The 23845-nt window shown below is 56.0% G+C and overlaps 1 protein-coding gene across 1 annotated transcript in view; it reads left to right on the plus strand.

The window, feature by feature from the left end:
• KIAA1755 (KIAA1755 ortholog) overlaps window positions 1-19459 on the plus strand; it is a 39883-nt gene extending 20424 nt beyond the window's left edge. The window contains exons 5-14 of the mRNA XM_026503487.4: window positions 1983-2106; window positions 4562-4655; window positions 5537-5623; window positions 6895-7011; window positions 8733-8831; window positions 9749-9897; window positions 11933-12071; window positions 13279-13401; window positions 14092-14313; window positions 18240-19459. Coding sequence (XP_026359272.2) covers window positions 1983-2106; window positions 4562-4655; window positions 5537-5623; window positions 6895-7011; window positions 8733-8831; window positions 9749-9897; window positions 11933-12071; window positions 13279-13401; window positions 14092-14313; window positions 18240-18941 — 1856 coding nt within the window. The 3' untranslated portion in view covers window positions 18942-19459. The remainder of the gene's footprint in view (window positions 1-1982; window positions 2107-4561; window positions 4656-5536; window positions 5624-6894; window positions 7012-8732; window positions 8832-9748; window positions 9898-11932; window positions 12072-13278; window positions 13402-14091; window positions 14314-18239) is intronic.
• The last annotated feature ends 4386 nt before the right edge of the window (window positions 19460-23845 follow it).

A 23845-nucleotide genomic window follows, 5' to 3' on the forward strand; every position in this document is an offset into this window, starting at 1 on the left:
ATGAGCCCGGACGAGTGTGCAGCCTCTGGGGCAACGTAAGTGCCAAGTGGAGAAGCTTACACTTTTTCCTGGAGGCCATGGGGAGCTGTGAAGGGTTTAGAGTAGGGGAGTAGCACCCCAAGAATCTCTACTGAACTCCAGTCATGGATCTACAGAGATAGGAGCTCATCTCTCCGTGTGGTCAAGGGCCAGATCAAGTGTGACCCCCTCCGTCGCTGGCAGGTTAGGGACCGGGCTCTGTGCGAGGCTGGGAAGCTGCTTCCCCTCGCGAGGCCCTGGTTTCCTTACCAAGAAAATGGGCCGGGGGGACATGATGCAGTGGCTGCGAGAGGATTTCAGGGGGACATGGACAGACATCTCCGGCTTTGCAGGTTATGTCATTTTCTCACATTTAATCATTTCACGTTTTTTGACTTTCTCTTATAAAAAATTTCAAGCATACCAAAAAGTGGAGACTGTAGTATAATGAACACACATACCCATTATTCAGATTTAAGAAGTCTTTTTTTTTTATAAGATTTTATTTATTTATTTGACAGAGACAGCCAGCGAGAGAGGGAACACAAGCAGGGGGAGTGGGAGAGGAAGAAGCAGGCTCATAGCGGAGGAGCCTGACATGGGACTCGATCCCATAACGCCGGGATCACGCCCTGAGCTGAAGGCAGACGCTTAACGACTGCGCCACCCAGGCGACCCCAGATTTAAGAAGTCTTAACATTTTGGCGTAAATGAAAGATCTTCATATTTTGCCCCTAAATACTTCAGCATGCCTCTCTCAGCTCTGGGGATATTTCCCCTAATAACCACAATACCATTAGCACATCTAACAAGATTAAATATAATTTCTAATACTATTCAACACTCAGTTCATATTCAAATTTCCCACATTGTCCCCAACAAAATGTTTTTCCTCTTGAAATTTATGAATGAGTATTAAGGAGAAAAAGATCAAACCCATGATATCGAGAGGATATAAAGTTAGATACGCATACACAGAGATGGACATCTTTTTAAATTTTTAAATTATGTCAAATTTGCAAACCTGTGTGAAAGAAAGAATGTTCCAGAGGCCTGCACCCCTGTGTAAGGCAGTCCTTACGAAAGTAGTTAAGTTTGTCTCCAAGACGTCCTGAGCCATAAAGGGTCTTCCCCACTTACACACTGTAGAGGGCCGTGCCCACGTGGAGTGGGCAGTGGCCATTCAGGATGGTTCTGCGTGAGGTGACTCTGGAGGGCAGGGCTTCAAGCCCAGGGTGTGAGACCGGCCCAGTTTCCAGAGGCCTGAGCCCCTTTCCCCCTCTGTCCTCTCTCCTCGCCATAGCAGCCAGGCTGTGCTGACTCCCTGGGTCTTGGACTGTCACCCCTGGGGGGACAGTGGGCCACACAGCCCTGATTCCTGGAGCAGGAAACAGTCTGTGGAGAACCCATGGGTAAAAGTCTGCAAAAATAAAGTGTGAGCGGGCGGCCCTGGGCCGGGGACAGAGACGAGGACAGAGGGGATGATCCGGGTAACAACGGCTGTCACTGAGCCCGTGGCTCAGTGTGTTTCTTAGGACCTTCTCAGTTAGTCCTTGAAATGACCTAACCAGCTCCGCATTTTATTCTCCCCATCTAACGGATGAGGAAACAGGCTCCGAGGCCCACCGACTAGCCCAAGACCACCCAGCGAGCCAGTGCCAAGCTGACACTTGAACCCACCCGCGTGCCCCCGCAGTCCCCGAGCTGGGCCTCCCAGAGTGCCCTGCACAGAGGGGAGCCCAGAAGGAGGGGAGGCTCCCTCTGCCCGGAGGACGGACTCAGGGACGGCTCTCTGAGGAAGTGGCTTTTGAGCTGGGGCTTGAAGGCTGACTCAGAGTTCAGCGTTCACGGGGGAGGAGAGAAAGGGCATCCGAGGCAGAGGGGCCTGGAGGCCACAGAGAAGGTTCCCACAGAGAGGGCTCCACCAAAGTTCTCACTGCTCACATGTGTCCTCTCTCCTCCAGGAGGTCGGGACAGGGCAGGGAGGCCCCTGCTCCTGGTGTCAGCCACCGAGGGGGCCTGGGAGGCACCGTGGTGCACAGCCGCAGAGGTCACCAAGCTGCTGTCCTACCTGTGCACTGTTCCCAGGTAAGGGGCTGGGCCAGCTGGTCACTCGTCCCCCTTCAACTTCTTGGCCCGGAGCCCAGGACCAGGCACTGAATGGAGAGACACCGTGTCCTTCCACCCAGTCGCCTGTTCCCAGGCCAGTCCCAAGCCAGATGCTGGGGAGAAAGCAGGACAGACTTAGTCCCTGCCATCAGGGGGTTCCCAGATTAGGAGGGTTTCGGAGATGGATGGTGTGTAAGGAGCAGAGCACGGACAAGCAACTCCCAGGAGCACCAGTGTGGTGAAGAAAACAGCGGGATGTACATCAGTGGTTCGCAAACTCGAGCGTACCTCAGAGTCACCCGGAGAGCTGTTAAAGCAGATCGCTGGCTCCCACCCCAAGTTTCTCATTCAGTAGATCTTGGGCCGAAGAACTTACATTTCTCACAAATGTCCTGGCCATACGGATGCTGCTGGGCTAAGGGCACATTTTGACAACCACTGCGGAAGAGTGGGAAGGGTGAGGGATTGATTTCAATTGGGAAATCAGGGAAGGCGTCCGGGAGGAGGTGATAATTGAACCAGCATCTGAATTATAAATATTTGTTGAACAAACGAAGGGTGAACCAGTGAATGAATGAATGAGTAAGAGAGTGAAAAAATCAGTATGTGAGTAATGGGTGATCCAGGCTGATTTCTAACACCTCCACTCCCCCCACCTGTGTGACTTCATGTTGGGCTGGCTGGAGAAGGGCACCATCCTTTCCTCAGGGTTCCGGCCCCCAGCCAGAGGTGGTGTTTGCTCAGGACTGTAGCTATAGACCCCAACCCAACCTAGAGGCTGTGTGGCTAGAGGTAGGGGGTGGAGGGACTGATGGAAACCTTTGGAACCTTCTCCATGTGCTCTACTCCATGGGAGCCATCACTGCCACTTGCTGGTCATTGAGATTTTTCTTCCTTTTCTCCAAGGTGGTGTGGCTGTTCTGGCCTGAGGGGGAGATGCGACCCCATTTTCTGTGCTGAGAAGTGGCCAGTGTGGTAGACAGAGTCCTGGAATCCCACCAACTTGCTGTGTGATCTCAGGGCAGTAACCTCCCCTCTCTGAGTCTCACTTGAAAAAAAGGGACGACCAAGTGGACTCTGATGACCACTGTAAACTGTGGAGTCCTGGCCCCAGCTTCATGCTGGGCCAAGCTAGAGGCTCAGATGCTCCTCACATTGGGCCCTGCCCTCCTGGGGCCTCCAGGCTGGCGGCCAGGCAGGTGTGAAAAGAAACCGCTCCCAGCACGAACAGCCAGAGGCAGGTGAGGTGCGGGTCATGAAGTCAGAGACATGGCATCGCCTCCAAGAGCCTCTTCTCACTGTCTGCCATGTCGCTGCTCTGTGCCTCAGTTTCCCCTTCTAGGGTCATGACAAAAGCAGACATTTGCATTCCTCTTACTCCGCGCAGTCACTAAGTGCCTTACACTAATGAATTCATCAGTCCTCACCACCCCCCAAGGGGCCAGCACTATTATTATCCCTATGTACAGATGGGAAGATTGAGCCTCAGCAAGAAAAAACAACTTGCCCAGGTATCAGATACTACGGCGGTGCCACAACTCCACCCCCACACTGGCCGCCTCCGTTTTATCTATGAACTCGCTGGGCTTCAGGCTTGAAGGCCTGACGCGGAGGGGCGCTTATTTTCCCAACCTGCCTGATCATCAGGATGGCCACGGCCCCTTGGAACCACACGGACTCCCTGCCCCACCCTGTACCTGCTGGGGGGATGGGGCAGGGGGCGAGGAACCGATTATTTCAACAAGTCCTGACAATTGGGCCTGTTTGGAAAATCCTAAGGTAATCACTGAAAAGTACAGCGCGAACCAGGGAGGGTGTTCCAGCTACTAGTAACAAATTCCAGTTCAAAATGCCTTAACTGATAAGGAAATTTATCTCTTTTGGTCCCTGCTTTCTAGCTCTTAGGAAGAACCTCGTAAAGGAAAGCCCGTCTTTCCCAGAAGTCTCCCAGCACACGACCCCTCACTTCTCATTGGACAGAAATAGGTCATGTGACCCCCTACTTAAAGCAATCATTGGCCAGAGGAATTGGCTCTTGGCTGTTGGCCTCAGCCAATCAGAAACCAGCCCTTGGGGGACCTGTGATGCCGAGGGCATGGGATTCCTGAACAAAACCTGAGTTCTGCCCACAGGGAAGGGATGGGTTGCTGGGCGATTCACCCACTACAGCTGGGACAGTGGCTTACAGGGTGTGAGAGAGCGCTGTGTGAGGTATTGTGGGAACACCAAATAGAAAGCAATGGACTCCGCCTGGAGGGAGATCATGGAGGGCTTCCTGGAGTGGGGTGGGCATCGGCAGTTGGTCTTGTAGGATGAAGAGTTCACCAACAAATCAAGGCTCTGGCAGCCAGTTTCCCTCCCCTTCCACTAGGCCCTTCCCCCTAGAAAGCCCGGTCCATCCAGCAAGACTGCCAACTCTGTTTATCACCCACAGGCCTGAAGATAAAACCAAGGGGCTGGCGGTTGTGATTGATGCCAGGAAAGAGCCCCCACACCCTGGTCTGCTCAGTGCCCTGCAGGCCACCCAGGTGAGTGGGAGGTGGACAGCCCCAACCAGCAGGTCTTGGGAGCTCCAGGGGACTTGTGATGTTCATGGAGCCCAGGGAGCTCAGAGCTGGGACCAGGAACCCCAGGCAGGTACTCTTAATTACAGGTACAGGAATCCCAGCCCAAAGAGGCCTGAAGATAGAGGGAGTTCATTGGTTCATTGGACTTGACAATCTGGAAGTTAAATCCAACTTTAAGTCTGGCTTGATTCAAGGGCTCAAATATTGTCACCAAGACCTGGTTCCTGTCTCTCTCCATTTCTGGCTGGTTCTCCTGGGAGGGCGCTCTTCTCAGCCAGGCTCCCTGCCTTGGTGGTGGTCTGGCTCCCAGCGGCTCTCACTTCTCGTGGTCTTTCATTTAAGCCCAGTCGGAAAGAGTGAAAGATTCTGTTCCCAGAGGTCCCAGCAAGTTTCCTTCAGTCTCCTTAGCTCAGGAGTCCATCCCCCAACCAATCTCCGTGGCCAGGGGAATGCAGCACACCGATCAGCTTAGACGTGGGTCCCCTGAGCCTCATGAGCCCAGAAGGACGGAGGAAGAGGTCCTAAGTAGCTGGGTTAGGCAGCAGAGGAAGTGGAAGGTTGACACATGCTTACCTTATGGTCTGATCTCCTCTTCCTTCTCCTCTTCACTTTATAGATGGGGAAACTGAGGCCCAGTGGGAACGGGTCATCTAGGAAGTTTGTAACAGAGCTTGGACCTACTGCTCTATTGACCCCCAGTGATTCACCCTCCAAACAGACAATCTGCATGTCCCCAGCCGCAACACCCCCCCCCCCCCGCCGGCGCTCTGTTTGCCTGAATCTTAGCAGGGGGCTTGGTGAAGGTCTAGGTGGAGCACCTCTGAACTGGTTCTCTCTGACAGGCTCTGGCCCCAGCCTCCATCCGTGCTGTGCTCTACCTGGGGGACAAGGAGGATGCTCTCCAGCTGGAGACGCTACCCGACATCCAGGTGAGGCAGAGGCTGAGCTGAGCTGGGGTGCAGAATTCAGCAGCTAGGGGCCACCCTGAAATGACCCAGTGGAAGTCAACAAGTACAGGGCTGGGTGCTGCAACTCCGTTGTCCCTCTCTCCGGGAATGCCAGCAGCTCCTGGCACATGACTGAGAGTCGCAATGGCATGAAACCTATTTAAAAAGCTTCATCTCCTCGACCCTTCCCTCCCTCTTTTCTGCTGGGGAAACAGAGGCCCAAGGCCATGGGGCAAGCTAGAGGCGGACTGCGGCCTCGATCTTCCTGCCTTCCCCTCCCTTGGGTCTCTCATCATCTCTGGCTCAGACACTGAGATGATTTGGGGCTTTGCAGGGAAGAGCCCTGCTGTTTTCTTTAATTAGTGCCATGTATTTCAATCACGAGCGTGGGCACCCTGCCCTCTACCCTGCTTCAGGAAATGATTTCAAAAGCCTCCTTCCTCTTCCTCCTCCTCCTCCTCCTCCTCCTCCTCCTCCTCCTCCTCGTTGGCGAAGAGACACATCGTGAGCTAGAGATGTGCGTTTCATGCTTTTATGTACCAGTGAATCCCTTGGGGACCTTGTCAAAGTGCAGGTCCTGATGAAGTAGTTCTGGATGGGGCCTGGGGTCCTGCATCTCTGAGAAGCTGGTCCGTGGACCACACTTCGAGTACCAAGGAGAACAAACAGATGGGTCCCAAAAAACCGAATCCGTTCGACCCCAAGCTTAGGTCCCTGGAGCTGGGCCTGGCATAAACTTCCACCTTCACCACCCAGGAGAAGCAGCCACTTGGTCCCTCCTCCGTGTCTTAGAGGATACTGTCAGGATTTGGTGACCTTTTGCATCAGCCCCAAAAAGGAGACAGCACCTTGGTGGGTCCTCAGAGGACAGTACAAAGATCGCAAAGAAGTTACAGGAAAAGGGTCAACTTCAGTCAATTTGTGTGATTGCCTGGAGAGCTGTGCTGGGAAGAAGCCTGCTGAGAGGGAGCCAGTGCTGTGACTGATTAGTGATGTCTGCGTGGGGCACAGGCTAAGAGAGGGGCTGGATGAGTGCTGTTACTTGCCATTCCTAAGCCAGGGTCTCGTTCTGAATGTTGATTTGTCAGACTTGCCAGAGAAGATCTTTGGCCTAGAAAGCAACTCTTAAAGCCAGGGCCAGCCTTCCCTGCGGTGGGTGGAGTGGAGGTGGGGTAGGGATCTGGCAGGCCCTTCTCAAACATGTCCCCACTCCGAATCCTCTGGTCCTCCTGACTGGCTTCTTTCATCTGCAGGTAGAGGTGGTGACCTCCCTGAAGGCTCTCAGCCAGCACGTGGACCCCAGCCAGCTGCCCCCGGCCCTGGAAGGCCCCCTCCCCTACTGCCACAGCGAGTGGGTGCAATTCTTCCAGGTGCCCGCCATCACAGCCTCTACCCCCCACCCTGACTCCTTCTCTTCCTCCCTTCATTCTCCTGCCTCAGGGATCCAGCGACCCTGGCAGGTTCAACAAACTTTTATAATGAGGGTACAGGGTACGGTTATTACGAGTTCAGGCTCTGGGCCCAGACTGCCTGGGTTCCAGTCCCTGCTCTGCTGTGTGACCTTGGGTAAGTTACCTATCTTCTCGGAGCCCTTTCCCTTGAGTACAAACGGGGGTGTGTGTGTGGTAATGAGAGTACTTCCTGAGGGGGCCGTGGTGAGGATTAACTGAGTCGATGTGGGCGAAGAGCTTAGAAGAGTGGCTGGCACATGCGAAGAGCTGTGTCTGTGCTAACTGGAAAGAAACGGACAGACATTTGTTCTGTGGGCGCCACGACTCGGAGAGCTCGGGGGCTGGGGGGGGGGAGGCAGACGCGCTCCCTCCTGAGAGAGGGAGGGGATCAGGAAACCGCCCGTGCTGGGCTCCTTCCCCACGTGATCTCAGCCTCCCCTCAGCACGACCCTGGAGGGGCATTTCCTGCCCAGTTTAACACAGGAGGACACACAGGATGGGGGGGGGGGGGACTCGCACAACAGCACACAGATTCCAGGCTTAAATGGCTCAGAAACCAGTGTTCGTAAATGCTGCCCTCGACTTTCCCTGGACCAGGGCTGCTCATCCACGGCACAGTTCACGTCTGGGACTGGATATTTCTCTTTCTGGGGAGCAGCCTTGTGCGTTGTAGCAGAGTTAGCTCTGTCCCCGGCCACTACCCACTCTGACAGGAGCACCTCACCAATGATGACAACGGGAACCATGTCCAGACATTGCCTAATGTCCCCTGGGGGACGAAATCACCCCTCAGTGAGAACCACTGGTCTCCACTAGCAGTCGAATGCGGTGGTTTGTTTCTCTGTTTGGGGCCTGGGTGTTCTCCGGTTGAACCCGTGCCTGTTTTTGAAGAGGTTGTGTGTTAAAAAATTCAAATGCTACTAAAGGGTATATATTGAGCAATCTCCTTTCCTATTCATCCCACAGGCCCCCAATTCCCCTCTGATGAATCCAGTGGCCTTTGAACCATATTTTCACTTTAAAACCATCCCTTCAAATGAAATCTAACCTATAGGCCCAGAATATGAAACTAACGATGACGACGGCTCATACACTAAGAGCCTCGTGCACATGAACCCATTTATCCTCCTGCAAGCCTGTAAGGCAGGAACTACTGCGATCCCATTTTACAGAGGAGGAAGCAGAGGCGCAGAGAGGTTAGGCAACTTGCCCAAGGTCTCACAGCTAGTCAGCGGTGGAGCTGGGCTGAAGTGGGACCCGGCAGAGGGTGTCCCCGAGCTCCATCCTCCCACATCTGCTCCTTCCCCTTCCCCAAGGGGATACTTTGGGTCTTCTTTTCTCTCCCTCTCTCATTCCCAGCACCAGTGGTTCTCAAAGTGTGGTCCCTGGACCAGCGACATCAGCACCACCTGGGAACTTGTTAGAGCCGCATATTCTCAGGCCCCGCCCCAAAAGAATTAAGTCAGGAACTCAGGAGTGGGGCTCAGCAGTCTGGACTTTAACCAGCCCTCCAGGTGATTCTGATGCAGCTCAAGTTTGAGAACCACGGCCTGATGCCTGCCCTGGGTCCTCCTGGCGTGGGCAGGCGCCCTCCTTGCTGGCCCAGGCTGACACCCCCACTCTGCTCTTCCAACATGCAGAAGGTGGACCCTTTCCTTGCTGACCTGCGCCGGGCCTCTGCCTTGCTAAAGGCTTCCATCAAGCAGTTTGAGAAGAGCGACCCCCCTGGAGGGGTGCAGGTGAGCCAGGCGCATGGGGTGGGGAAGCCCACTGCACCCCAAATTCCATGGACCAAGGGCTCAGTGAAGGGGATAGCCATCGTGGGTCTTCATTCATTGGACTGATATTTATAGGCCACTCACTATGTGTCACGCCCCAGAGACCCCAGCCTGGGGCAAATCGACTCGTCCCCGCCCTTGGAGGGTTTAGTGGGTGCAGTGGAAGAGGCAGTCCTTTAAAAAGTAAACAAAGAAATGGCTATGTAGCTATAAATTGTGCCAAATGCCGTGAAAGTCAGATCGAGAGCAATAGGGAAAGAGGGAGGGCCTCCCTAAAGAGATGGTATTTAAGTTGATGCCTGAGGATGACAAGGAGCCGGCGATGGGAATAGGAGAGGGACTGTTTCAGGTGGAGGGCAAGTACGTGCTGAGGTGGGATTGTGCTGGTATGTTCAAGAACAGCACAGAGGCTGATGTAGAACAGAGAGGCGGGAGCGGGGTAGGAGAAGAGAACAGCTTGGGGATCTTCTAATCCTGCGGGGGCTGGATCAAGGAGTTGGGCTGGGATTGGATTCTAAGCTGCCAGGGAAGCCCTGGAGTTTCCAGCAGTGGGATGAACACCTTGGCCCTTTGGAGATCCTTCCAGCTGCCATGTGGAGAACAGACTGCAGGGGGAGCCAGAGAGCAGCAGGGAGCCTGGTCAAGATGCTGGGCTGAGTGTCCCAGAGCGATGATAGGCACTTGGACCAGTGAGGCTGCCATGGAGACAAGAGGATGCGTGGCTTGAGGAGATGTTTCAGAGATAGAAAGGATGGACTTTCTGCAGGACCTTGAATGCCAAACTGGGAGAGTCAGGCATGATCTGGGTGTGGGGAGCCCTGGAAGGCTGTAGAGCGAGAGTGGGGATTGAGCCTCAGGCCACCTCCCTACACTGACAGGAGGCTTCCAGGTGTCTGAGCAAGTCCAAGGAGCTGATGGAGGCCGTGCTGAGGGACCCAGGCCTCCTGGGCCTCCAGTGGGAAGGGGGAGCCACTCTGGCCAGGCTGCGGCAGGAAGCTGGTAGGCTGGACTTCAACCCCGATGTCAGGTACGAATGGCCAGGCTTTCCCTCCCCCACCTTTGTTCCCTGGCCCTGGGGGCTTGGAGCTGAGGACGCACAAGGCGGACCCTAAGGACGCCTAGGATGGGGACATTTGCAGGGCCCATGTCCTGGGCCGAGGCTTTGGTAAGGCCCCCGTCCCTTCTTTGCTGCCCCTCCTTCAGCCCTGGCCATCTTCAGCCCGAGGTAGGTATCCGAGGACAGCCCCTGCTCATTTCTGGTCAGCCTCAAACACTTCTCTGACTTTGTAAGACACTGGGCTGAGTCTCTTCAAGGTTGCATCTCGTTTATTCCTCAGAAGAACCTTGCGAGGGCCACAACGTCCTCATTTGGCCGACAGGTGATCGAGGCTCAGTGAAATGTTCTAACGGCCAGGACATCTGAGCAGGACATCTGCTCCGGCCTGCCTTCCCTGGTGGGCTCCTCAGCCTGGGCTGTGTCGGGGGTCTCAGAGCCACAAAACAAAAAATACATATTCCTGGAAAAACTGGTTTGCTTAAATTTAGGGGTGGGGGTACAAATCAGTAATTAAATCAGTCAGTTATTGGAGATATTTTATCTCCATTAGAACAAACACAATTACAAAGTTTACACAAGCTCCCAAGAATCATTTGTTTATTTAGACCAACACCTAAATAGTACGAGCACGGCCTTGTTCTAAGGGCTTTGCAAATATTAATTTGTTTAATTCCCACTAGGTGGAGTCTAGCATTATCCTCGTTTTACAGCGGAGGGGCCTGGGCCCAGAGGGAGGTTGAGTGACTTTCCCAGGGTCACACAGCTGAGATGTGGTGGGGTTAGGACTTCAACCCAGGCTGCCTGGCCTGGAATCTTGAACACGTCACCCTGAGCTGCAGCCACGGACAGATTCACGCTGATGTGGGGCCTGGTGCTGGGCGTGGAGTCGTCTCCCTGCCTCTCCCACGGCCTGGTGGGGCTGGCACTGTCTTTCCCAGCCTGACCCCCTTGCTGGCTGGACACCGGGCCGCCCTAGGCCTCTCCAGACTGTTGGCCACCAGCATCTCCACCAGGCGGCGCTGTGGTCCCACATGAGCCTCTGTGCCTGTTAGGACGCTGCAGCTCCCTCCTGCCTGCCCCTTCCTCCCTCTGTCCCCCCAGAGAGGCTGGTATTTTCCATCCCCGAGCACCACCGACCCTGGGCCCTCACCCCTTCCTGGAAGGGCAGTGAGCTGTGGGAAGTTGCAGTCGGATGAGGAGGCCCAGAGCAAGGATAGCAGGCTTTCCCTTCCATCTCAGTTTTTCCCTTTTCCTTCTGAAGTAAGACCCCGTAGGGCAGAGGAGGGTGGGGTGGGATTTGAGGGGTGTTCCTCCCTTCCCCGCAGCGTTACCATGCCTGAATCCAGTCACTTATATCTTACTGGCTTTGACAATTTTTAAAAATTATATGCAAAATGCCACACACCAGGTTTCAGTTCACAGTGCCATGCATGAGTCAGTTCCTCTCTCCGGACCTCAGTTTTCCCATCTGTAAAATGGAGGCTGGGATCCAAGGGCCTGTTACGGCCACTCAGCATCATTACAATAGAAATAATAAGCACTAAGAAACACAGTGTGCCGGGCACTGTGTTAAGAGTTTGAGTGTGTGAGGGCTGGCTCTCAGCCCCTGCTGCCCCCTGGAAGTGTCTAAGAAGCTTTAGAAAGCACTGGTGTCCATGCCACACTCACAGTCTGATTCATTTGGCTTAGGGTGGGTGTGAAGATTTGAACCCAGATCTGTCCAGCTCACTTCATACCCTCCCAGGGAAGGGGAGGGTCTTTTGGTTTCCTCCTGTGTCCTCTGGTCTCCCCAGTCCCTGGAAGGCCAAGTCGGAGGTCCAGAGAAGTATAGGGCCTACCTGTCCAAGGTCACACAGCAAGTCAGCATCTGAATCCCCGGGCTGGAACCACAGAATTGGTGAGGGTTGCCGGGGCGGGTGGGGTGGCAGGGGGGAGGCTATGCTGGGCAGGAATACTGGTGGGGAAGAACATCGGGGGCCCTCTTTCCCCCTCTTCCACCTCCCAGGAGCCATCTGGCCGAAGCTGTCGCCCTGTACGGCCTCGTGGATGAACAGCTGCATGTCCTGGTCACTGCGTCTAACCACCTCCTGGGAAGGCTGGAGCTCCGCATCCGCCTGGGCCGCCTGGAAGCTGCCATCCACCAGGTGAAAGGGGAGCCTGGCCTCTCCGCAGGGAAAGCCCTGCTCCAGGCCCTGCCCCCACCAGGCGCTCTGCTCCGGTGTAAGGACGCAAGGCTGGCTGTTCTTCAAGGGCCAGGCAGGCATCCCGTGACGTGGCGCGTGCCATGACATTCCACAAGGGCTGAACCGGGGAAGACATAACGCCCAAAGCCGTACTTACCCGCCAAGCCCTGGGCCAGAGCCTCTGCACCTACCATGATTTTCCAGCTTTATCACTTGCCAGTGATGTGGGAAGATGCCGGATTTCTCCCACTCATCGATGAGGACACTGAGGCTGGGAGACATGACATCACCTGCCTGTGGTCACACCCCTGGGAATCCCGGAGCCCACACCTGGCATCAGTCCTCTGACTGCCGGGGCCTCGAGCCAGTGCATCCCTTCGGGCTGAGGCTGGTGGAGCACACAGACAGCGTGGGCTCTCATCCTGGCTCTGGCACTGACTGTGACCCCGGGCGGGTTATTTCACTGTTCACTGCCTCAGTTTCCCCATCTGTTCAGTGGGGAATAATATTAATGCCTGCCACGCTGGGCTTTCTGAGGATAAAGTGAGTGCATTCATACTCTTAAAGCATCCCAGGATAAGAAGGGGACTTTTGCTCATGGTTTGAGAGCCGTTACAACCTCTCTGTCCCTCACTGATTCCTCATGTCTACCCCGTTTTGCCCCTGAATAAGTTGAAGCCCAGAAAAGGGAAGTGCCTTGCGCTGTCGACACAGTGAGTTCATAGCCCCATGCAGCTTACTCTGCAGAACGCAGGGTGGCGAATTTCAGCTTACTCTAACCACGCACTGCCACCAGTCATAAAAGAGGCAGCCTTGAGAGTAATGAGCTCCCCATCCTCGGGGGTATGCAAAAAGCAGGGGGGGGGGCAGTGGGAGAGGGAGAAGCAGAGTCCTCACTGACCCGGGACTCCAGGATCATGACCTGAGCCAAAGGCAGACGCTTAACCGACTGAGCCACCCAGGCGCCCCTTCCCTTCAGGTATTTGAGGAATATGACGATGCACCCACCCTCCCCAAACTGTCCCTCCTCCCTAGAGCTGGGAAGGTCTCAGTCTAGGCCAGTGGGCACAGGCCCAGCCACTGAGTAACTGAGGATGAGAAGATCCCCAACTCCCCTGGACATCGCCCCAGGCACTCCCCACGTCCAAACCTCCCTCCCCTGCCCTAGGTCAGCAACTGGATGGAGCAGGAGGGGAGCAGGTGCCTGCAAGTGCTGACCCCCAGAGACAGAAGCTTGGAGACTGTGGAGAAGGTGCATGCGGAGTTTGAGGACTTCTTCCTTCAGGCTGCAGTGCGTTCCTGAGACTGGGGAGCAGGGCTGGGGCACATGGAGAGGGCAGTGGAGGAGGGCGGCATGGCTGGGGCAAAGGGGTGGAGGTAGGAGAGTGCAAGGAAACTTCCAGAGATAGTGAGAAGACCAGCTGAGATCACAAAGGGTTCAGCTTAGATACTATCTCCTCCAGGAAGCCTTCCTGGACTGCCACATCCAAAAAAGACCTATCTCAGAATCCCTGGAAGATTTCCTAAAATGCAGATTCCAAGGTCCCACCCAAGACCTATTCAGTCAGCCTCAGAGGTCAGGGGCAAGGAATTTGTATCCTTGATGTCCTGGACCCTAGGACGCAGGTGACTCAGCCCCTTTCAGTCCTCAGGGAGCTCCCCAGCCAGTGCGGGCGGGGGGGGGGGGGTGGTGGCGGATAGACAGGGAAACAAACAGAAAGGGAGACATGTGGGGACACACAGCAGGAGCCCCTAACCCAGAACCCTGGGTCAGGGAAGTTTTCCAGAAGGAGGTGACCCTAAGCCGAGTCCCCGCGAGGCGAGTGCGCTGCTGAGGCAGAGGCCTGGCCTGCGTTCTGTAGATGAGGAAGCAGAGTTCTGGGAAGCCCCACAACTCAGCCCGGGGCAGCGGAGGTTCCCGGCCTCTGGAGGAGGCCTGGGCTAAGACGCGAGCTGAGGGGACGCCCCCCTCCCCGCTCAGGCCCAGTACTGCCGCGGCCTGGAGCTGTCCAAGCAGGCCGGGCAGCTGGCAGCCGCCGCGGGGGGAGCCAGCGAGGCCGGAGCCGCGGAGTTCCCGGGACTGGCAGCCTTCGCCTCCACCCAGCGGGCCTTCCAGGCTAAGCTGACCCACTTCTACATGGCGGCCGAGCGGCAGCGCACCGACCTGGACACACTCTTCCACCTGCAGCGCTTCTGCAGGAAGGTGAGCCTTGTGGCCCGCCCGCACAGACCCCTCCCTGCCCGCCCTGCCTGGGAGGTAGAGGGGAGCAGGAAGCAGCTCCCCCACCCAGCACTAGGCTCTTCGTATGGTTTATTCTAGAGTCCTGCGGGGTGGGAGGAAAGCATGACCTGCATTCTAGAAGAGAAGCGAGGTTTGAGAGGGTAGGTTAGCCGCCTAAATCAGTCCTGGCTGATCTCTGACCCCAGCTTGTCCCACTACACCAGGCAGCCTCCCAGTGACCTGAATACCAGCTCTCAAAGGACAGTCAGAAATCACCTGCTTCTTAAATGGTGGGGTTAGGGGAAGGGGAGCAGGTATTTCCAAGAATCCAACCAAAGCCATAGGCCTTGTCTCCACAGGGGGCTCACTGCAGTAGTCAGACCAGGCTAAGAACATTGAACTTGTCCCACGCCTCTGTCGCAGAGCTGGGGAAACAGGATCAGAGAAGGGCTTAGCCAATGTCACACAGCAAGCCCATGGCACCATTCCAGTGCTTTTCCCCATGCCTCACCTTGCCCTGCACAGATGGCGGGAGCTGGGGAAGGGGGGGCAATTGGAGGAGATGGGTCCAGAGGCTTCTCTGAGCACCCTCAGAACAGAGGCCTCAGTCCTTGCCAGGAACCCAGAGTTTGGCCAGGAGCAGGGGGGAAAGGGAGTGGGGCAATGCTGGGGCAGGAGGCAAGAGGAACTCCTTTGCTTTGCGTCCATCACCTCTTGGCAAGCCAGTGTAGCGAGGTTGAGTGGTCCCATTTTACAGATGAGCAAACTGAGGCCCTAAGAGGGAAAGGGCCTTGCCCAAGGAGCTGCAGAAAAGAAGAGCTGGAATTTGAACACAGATGCATTCATGATGCTCTATGTTCTTCTCCAAAGGTGGGAGGGCAGGTGGTAACAGATTCCCCCGTTCGGTCCGGTGTGATGATGATGATGATGGTGATACGATTATTATGCGAGTCGCCCACATTAGTGATTGTGGCCCCAATGCCAGACACCCCTATAAGTGCTTCACAAACCTTGCTTGACTTGATCTCATCATCTGTTTTTTTTTAATTTATTTTTTTTAAAGTAGGCTCTGAGCCCAATGTGAGGTTCGAACTCAAAACCGAGAGATCAGATCACAAGCCCTCCTGACTGAGCCAGCTAGGTGCCCCTAATCTCACCATGTATTTGTGAGGGAGGGGTGCCGACACTGTTTCCATTCTGTGGATGAGTAAACTGAGGCCCGAAGAGGAAAATGGCTTGCTCATGGTTCCCCAGAGGGCCAGAGGCCAAGCAGGACCTAAGGCCCCTCCTCCCCATAAGCCGTTTAGTCAAATCTGTCATTTTTCTGAGAGGGACTGAGGCTTAGGAGGACAAGGAGCCGCCCGGGTTCCCCCAGATGGGATAAGAACCCACAGCTCTGGCCTGGGCCCTGTGCCCTCAGATACCCCCTTGCACTCGCCGCCGAGGACAGCGTGTGGGAAGGGCCTGACCCCAGCCCCCCAGCCGTCAGGCCAGCCCGGCACGCAGGAGACAGAGAATACAGGATGCTTTGAGGGCAGTAAGAGGGACTCAGGTCAAGGCCCGCCTGGGGCGCCGGGAGGACAGGCCACTCTCTGTCTCTGCGGGGCAGCCGGCAAGGGACGAGGACAGTGGCAGCGAAGGGACCCCCCCACTCCCAGCTGACGGTAGAGAGCCAGGCAGGACAGCCTCTGAGACTTGGAGCCAGCGGCAGCTCCTGTCCACACAGGCTGTGTGACCTCAGCGACAGTCTTGACTGCTCTGGGCCGCAGCTCCTTGTCAGTGATAACGATCATGTAACGATCATAGCAGTAATCATAACCAATGCTTCTGCAGTTCTTAGCATGTGGCGGGCCCTGCTCATTATTCCTTGTCGTTTTATTGTCACGCCAACTGTCTGAGGCAGGCGCTATTATTAGGCCTATTTTACGCACGAGGAAACACAGAGAGGTCAAATAACTCACCCAGGGTCACACAGCGGAGACGTGGCAGAGCTGAGATTCAAACCCAGGTCCTCTGGCTCTGTGCCCACTTGCTGGGTAGTGAGAGAAGGAAATGAAATGTAAGTAACCCCCCGGGGCTTTACTCCAGTTTGGTGGTATTATTATCGACGCCAGTGTGGTCATCATTAGTAGCAGTAGAAGCCGTGGTAACGCCTCATGGGTTAAGGGCATCCAGCAGCTTCTCCCCCTTGCTTACTAATTTTAGCCCATTTCAGCCCCGTAAAGCAAACTCGCTGCGGCTCTGTGCCTTCGCCCTTGCTGGTCCCTCGGTTGGGAAGGCTCTTCCTAGAGACCTGCTGGTTTCTTGTCTTCAGGGCTCAGCTCACGTGTCCCTGCCTGGCCACCTGGGCCCCTAGCCCTCTGGTCACCCTGCTTGTCTCACTTCACGGTGCTTCTTGTGATCTGAAATTACCCTGTGGCTTCCTCACCTGCTGTCAGTCACCTGGGAGGTGAGCCCTGGGACTGTGTCCTCGTCCCTCCCCGGTGCCGGGTGCAGGGTCGGCCCCCGGAGCAGCCAAGTGGCCGGAGGGAGAGTGAGGAGTGAGGCGGAGGAAGGAAGACTCGGGGGTCCAGGGGGGTCCTGTGGGAAGCTAGAACTCCCCCCGCCCCCCAAGCCTGGAGGTCCTACAGGAGGTGGGAGCCTGACCTGGAATCCCACCACGGCCATCTCGCTGTTTGACCTGGGCAGGCCCCGGCTCCTCTCCAGCCCTGCACCTTAATCCACACACCCAGGGGTTGGGTAAGATGATTTCTGAGGGGCTACCCATCCCTGTCCAGCCCAGCCTAGAAGATGTTCCCAGACAGATGGACAGACAGACCGGACAGCCCCGGGCTGGGCTCAGCCCCAGGCCGAGAGCGTGCATCCAGCAGCTTTGGCGCTAAATAATAATAAAACAATTGTGCCGCTAACAGAGATTTATGGAGCCCTTTCCCAGCCATGAGCTCCGTGTGCTTCTGCGAATATGAAGCCATTTATCTAAAGACAAGTTCCCTTAATCCGCGGAAAGATGGTTTCCTTGGAGAAAACGGTTCTCCAATCCCCACAGCTAACAGCTCGCTGTCGGCTCCTAAATTAATGGAGAGAAAGATTATGTTTTTCACGAGCTGCTGGGAACGTGTTGGCTCCTTTGCAGCCTGTGGACATTTTGTGGGTGAGGTAGGGACAGCCACAGTCCCCAAATGGGGCAGAGGCCCCGCGGAGTGAGGGGGCCCCTAGGCCTGGGTCGGCTGGTGGTCTCGCTGGTGACTGTGTGGGCACCACCCCGGCGGGACCAGTTTCTCCCCTGCTAAGAGGTGCTTGGAAGATACTCTTTCGAAGGCTGGACACGTCTGAGTTCAAATCCCAGCTCCCCCCTGACTTGCTGCGTGACCCGGGGCGAGTGATTTCATGTGTCCGAGCCTTGGTTTCCCCCTCTATAAAATGGGCTGCTGGTACCGTTCAGTGGGATCATACATGAGATGCCCAGAGCCTGGCAAACAGTCGGTGCTCAATAAACAACCATTAGACGCCGCCTCCCTCCATGCCACTCATAAGGGGTGAAGACAATTGTTCCCACAATCCGAGGACCCAGATGATCATCTGGCACAACCTTACCTTCCCGGGAAGGGAGCGCTGAGCCCCAGTGAGGGGGAAGTCTCTGCTGGCCCCCGGGTCTAGGGGACCGTGCCTGAGGTTCCGAGGGGTGCTGGGGAGCGTTTGCTGACGGCAGGTGTGTTTACCTGAGGGAAGAGAGGGAACCCATTGTCTTCATGGGCCGCGCGGAGGAGGCCCAGACATTGACTGGGCGCTTCTTAGGAATTTGGCCCAGCAACACTTACTTTCTGCCCAGAGACGCGCATCCCCGTCCTCATGGAGCCCCACAGCCCCGATCCTAGCCTGAACCCCACTTCCCTCTCTTGTGCCCCCAGATGAGCTGGTTTCACATGGACTGTCAGGACCTGATGAGGCAGCTCAGGCTGGGCAAGGCGCAGAGGGCCAGCCCTGGGGTCCAGCGCCGTCTCCACCGCCACCTGCAGCGACTGGCGTTGGAGTTCCCGGCAGAGAAGCTCGCGGCCATGGGGCTACAGGTGGCCTCTCTGAGCCAGGAGGGCCTGGGCCAGGACCTGTGGGAGGAGGCCCGGGTGAAACACGCGGAGATCCAGACCCTCCTGAAGAAGGCACTGGCCCACTGCCCGTGCCCAGCGGGGCCCACAGCGCACGCAGCACCCCTGGAGCTCAGAAGGGCAGATGCCAAGGGCCAGGGTCTCAATGGAGATGTCACTTCCAGGGGAAGGCGGGGCCTGCTTCTCCAGGACTCACTGGGCCTGGATGGTTCACCAAATCCCGGTTGGCCTCGGGCCCCCAGAGAGGGACAGAACAGAAATTTGCAGGCAGGCCTTCTGGCTGAGGAAGCTGGCCAGGCCGTAGAGGCTGATGAAGGCCAAGGCCCCCATGAGCCATTTCCGCTTCCAGACCCTGAGCGCTTCCGTGACCCCCTCTTCTCCTGGCAGCGATTCCCCAGGCAGAGTCAGACCCCTCGTGCCCCTGGGGGCAGCTTCTCCTCAGAGGGGACAGACTCACAGACATCTCTGGAGGACTCACCCCAGACGAGTCCCCCGGCCTCCCTCTAGCTAGGACCCCCACCACTGTCACCGGGCTCCAGGGGGTGGCTGGGGAGGAGCCCAGCGACAGTGGGGAGCTGGGGAGCCCTGACTGATCCCATGTGGACACGGTTCCTGAGCACTCACTGTATGTTTGGCCCATGCTAGGGGAGGGCAAGAGCTTCCACCTGCCCTCAGCTCCAGAAAACTCTAGAAGACCTGACTCACAATCGGACTAGTGAGTATGGAGGGCAAGGCAGGGACTGACTCCACAACCCCCGCGTCCCATCGTGGAGAGAGTTGTTGGTACAGAACCTTCCAGAGGTCTCAGGCTTAGGCAAGCCAGATGCCCACTTGGAGTTCCGGGGTACGTAAGCTTCCCCTTGGGGCCCACGGGGCATAGTTGCCATGAGTGGGAGGATTCGGGGGCGGCTTCTTATCCGAGACAAGGATTCCCGGGCCTGTTTGTTTGGCGGCGATTTCAGGATCCCTTGGTGCAGGAGTAGGGAGGTGAGCGTGGGAAGGGAATAAAGGGCGTGTTGTACTAATCACCGCATGTGGGCTGTTTTCTCTCGGCACCGGCCTCGGACAAAGGGAGTCATCTGCTGGAAGGCAGTTCTTGCACCCCAAGGAGTACGGGCAGGGAATGCCCTCTCGCTCTCTCACCGGCTGCTCCCACACTCCAGGAGCCCCACGGGGTCCTGTCCCCTCCGGGCACTCCAGAGAGAACCCTCTCCCCCTCTGATGTTCTGTCGTCTTCTCTCCCCGCACATCTCAGACTCTATGACTTCCACTCCCCCCACCCCAGGGCCCCATCTCTTTAGTCACAGCTTCTGGTCCCCAGCGTCTTAGGCTTCTGCTGGTGGTTGGGGTCTGGTGACAATGGGGAGCCACATCCCCCTCCAGCAGGGGGATGGGGTGGGAAGGCCCTGACACCTCAGATCTCAGAGTGAAGCAGGAGGGTTCCTGATTCACAGAGTCGAAGAATGGATCTCGTGGATGAAGGAGCGAGTAAAGCGGTAGAGTTTTACTAAGCCAGGATACAGAAAAAGCTCTCAGGAATGAAAGGGGTTCTGACAGTGGTGCCAACGTGGGCCTCCACTGACAGTCTTTTCTTTAGGCCCGATCAGGGAGCCTGCGGCCTTACCATTCTCATGATGTCTTGGTCTGAGTAAGGACTGGTGATAACATCTCTCATGGCTCACTTCTTCGGGCTCTGGTCATTCTTTGTTGGTCACGATGTGACTGTCATAAAAAGATCCCCACCTCTGAGGCCCAGGGCAGGGTAGTCTGGTTTGTTCCCTTATTTCTGGTTTTGTTAGGCCTCACATTTCTGGGATTTCTGTGAGCTCGGTCACGTAGCTCCCTACCGATCTCTACCTGGCCCTGTCTGTCCCTTCTAGAGTATCTTCCACATCACCCAGAGTCACCCCTGCTAGCACCTCCCCTGAAGGTCATTATGCTGGGAAAGGGTGAGGCCCTGTCTCCACCTAGGATGCGTTAACAAGGTGGCCTTTGGCTGCCTGGCCCTGGAATTTTCCTGGCTCCGGGCAGAGGGTGGAGCACTGAGCCCAACTCTGGAAAGAGAGGGAGGCGGGACTGAGGTGCGCCTAGGGAGGACGGGCAAGTGTTCGGGAGACAGCTCAGCAGAGAAAGCAACACAAACCTCAATGCCCCAGATGGCTTCGAGAATCTTCTAGGACTTAAGATTTCTTCAGGTGTGGTCTGTGGCCTGTCTGCCTCAGAACCATGAGCAGAGCTGATCAAAGGCAGCTTCCCAAGGGGTCCCACCCCGATAATTAAAATCAGGTCCTGGGAGCCAGGGCCTGGCTGGAATCTGCCTTTGTGTTGCTCTTGTGACACAGTGAGGTGCTAACGCTGGGGGCTGGGGTGTGAGCTGGCCCCCCAGCCCAGGCCAGCTCTCATTCTTGTGTTCCACTCTCCTGCCTTCTGTCCGGACTGGCCTGAGGATGCAGGAGGCCATGGATAAGCCCACCTCCGTCCATGCCTGTCGCCTCAGAGGGGGGCCAGGGTCTCTAAAAATGCTGTTGCCATAGCAACAGCATCCAACCAGTGGGGACCACAGGCAGGGAGCCAGGGCACCTGGGGTGCAAGGATGGAAACTAACTTCGGAGAGACAGAGAATACACACTGCAAGGGAGGAAGGGGGATGAGGGGGATGGAGGGTCCCGGAATCCTTGGAAGGGAGGGCTCCCCAAAGCCATCCTGCGGATTCCTCTGTCTCTAAATGGAGCCAAACCCCAATACTCTGTCTACTCACAGCAGCACATGGGGGAGAGAGGATGCAGAAATAAAATCTAATGATGAATAATAATATATAAAAATAATAATAAATAATAATATTAATAGTTAACATTTAGTCTGCATTTTCTTTGTGCCTAGCTCGGTGCTAAGCACTTCAGAAGCTTTCCAGGGCTCACTGGATCCTTCACAACAATCCTATGAGGCCAATACAAGTTTCACTCCATTTTACTGAGGAGGAAAACGAGACTCGAAGTGCCACGGAGCAAGAGGCAGAGTGACGACTTGGTACCACGCTGACACTTTGGACTCAACCCCGGGACAATCTGGGCTGATTGCTGCTTCTGTCTTGGCCACAGGCTTTGTCCCCTCAGAAATCCTGCTGAGCCTGGCCGCTGCGGGGTACGCCAGGGGCTTGGCTGGGCCGGTCTTAGTCCTCTGGGCACCGCACCTCCGGTCTCCTGCAGCCCGCAAGCCAGTGTGGCAGAGGGGTCAGCTACGTGGCTCTGGAGCTGGACAGACCGGATTTCCACCCGGGCTCTGTGGCTCACAAGTTGTGTGCCCTTGGCCAAGTCACACTACCTTTCTGTGCCTTGGTTTCCTTACCCATAAAATGAGGATAATCACATCTCAAAGCCTTGCTGTCAGTATGAAGTGGATTCCTACGTGGAAAGCCCTTAGAAAGGTGCCTGGAGCATAGTAAGTGCTCATGAAATGGTATCTAGTATCAGGCGCCGGCCCGGCCAGCCCCTGCTTTCATGATCCCGCAGATCAAGGAAGACATTTCTCCAGAGGCCACTGAGAGATTCCAAAAGCATTTTTTGCTCTTTGAATCGTGTGGATTTCTTAATTAGTTTCCTGATTAATTGACTTCTGCCCTAACCTGTCCGTGGTGGGGGCGTGGTGTGTGGTCTCCGCCAGGAGATGTCCCACGAGGGACGACGGGCTTTGTGTCAGCAAAGCCACAGCCCCTAGGAGACCGCTCCCAGGAGGGGGAGGTGCAGTGTCCCTCTGTGCTAGTGGAAGATGGGCTGTCAAGGAACCCCAAGTCTGCCAATGACATGGCAACATCTAGCTCACCTCGATGGGAGGCCCTTTCCCATGCTTGAGGGGTTGGTGGGCAAGGGGTGGTAGGAGGGGCATGGCCTGGGAGGCAGGGACCTCAGGTGGCATTTACACGCTTGGAGCTGACTACCTGCATGACCCCAGGCAGGTTGCTTCCCCTCTGGCCTATCTGTCTAATCGGGTCACTAAACCGATAAGGATTTTTCTCATCTTTAGAACCAGGGAGCCCTGCCTTTGAATCTAAGCTTAACAGCCTGATGACTCTGAGCACACGGCACCCTCTCAGTTTTCTCCACCTATCCAGGGGGTTTATCAAGCCTCCCGGGCCAAGGTGGTAAGATCCGGGCTCCCTGAGCTCCATACCAGGCCTTTTTCCTCTCTGGAGGGGGTACTGTCTTATCAGGAAGCAAAGCCTTAGAAATCTGCTGGGCAGTGGCTTGGGGCAGAGGTAAGACTGAGCCCAAAGAGAAGCTTAGGCACTTTCCAGTTTACAAAGTACTTCTTTATCCCTCCGTTTCCTCATCTGATAGTCACTACAACCCTGAGGGCGCAAGAGTCATACTCTGGGATGTCCCCATGTTACAGATGGGAAGACCGAATGAAGACTGGTGAGGGGGAGGTGCCTTGCCCAAGGTCAAAGGGCAAGGAAAGGGGTCACAGGGCAAAGAGGGGAAAAATCAGAATCCGGACCCTGGTCTGATCAATGGCAAATCTGGGAGGGCAGATAAGCCTCCAATTTGTCGGCCACTCTGACGTGGGTGCCCCACACCCTCCCGCCCTCAAGTTACCCCTGCCAGACCCGGGCAGGGCGGCTGGGCTGATTGGAGTCAGGGTGCAGGCTGCCCTCATCAAACAGAGATATTCTGTTCTCTGGGGGCTGTGAACTGGCCTCCAGCCCAGGACAAACCCATCGGCCTCAAAACCCTGCCCTTTGTGAGGCTGCAGCCAGTGGGGCCCCTGGAGAGTAAGTGCTCTGACTGGGCAACAGGACTCCTGAAATCCCATCCCCTTCTGTTTGGAGCATGATGGGGGACCCCAGGTGAACCCCTGCACTCCTCAGGCCTCACTTTTTCCATCTGTGAAATGGGATGGGGCCAGAAGCTGATGGTAAATGGACATCGTCTTGCATGTGGAACTCCCGCTCTGCCCTCCCAATCCCACCCAATCTATCCGGGTTCTCAGGCTGGAAACCTGCACGTTGTCCTCGAACTTCCCCATAGCCCTGAAATCCACCTGCCCGTCTCTCTCTCACCTTCCATTTCTCTCTCCCTCCACACTCCCCATCCTCCTCCCAGCTTTCATCCTCTCTCCCCTGGACAGCTGTCACAGTGTCTCCTCCATGGACTTCCTGCAGCCACTTGGGCCCCTTTCATGTGTCTTCCACACAGAACCTAGAGGAACCTTTACAAAATGTCAAAAAGATGGGGCCCGCTTAACACCGCCCAGTGGCACCCATGGCTCTCCAGATAAAGAGCGACCCCTTGCTGTGATGCTTAAAGCTGTGTGGTTGGGTCTCTGCCTGCCTCTTTAGCCTCTCCAGATCCCCCCATCTCCATATGCTCTCTGGGTTCTGGCAACACTGACTTCCTTTTAGTTCCTCAGCCGTT

The sequence above is a fragment of the Ursus arctos genome, unplaced genomic scaffold (assembly GCF_023065955.2).
Source record: "Ursus arctos isolate Adak ecotype North America unplaced genomic scaffold, UrsArc2.0 scaffold_16, whole genome shotgun sequence".
NCBI classification, from domain to species: Eukaryota; Metazoa; Chordata; class Mammalia; order Carnivora; family Ursidae; genus Ursus; species Ursus arctos.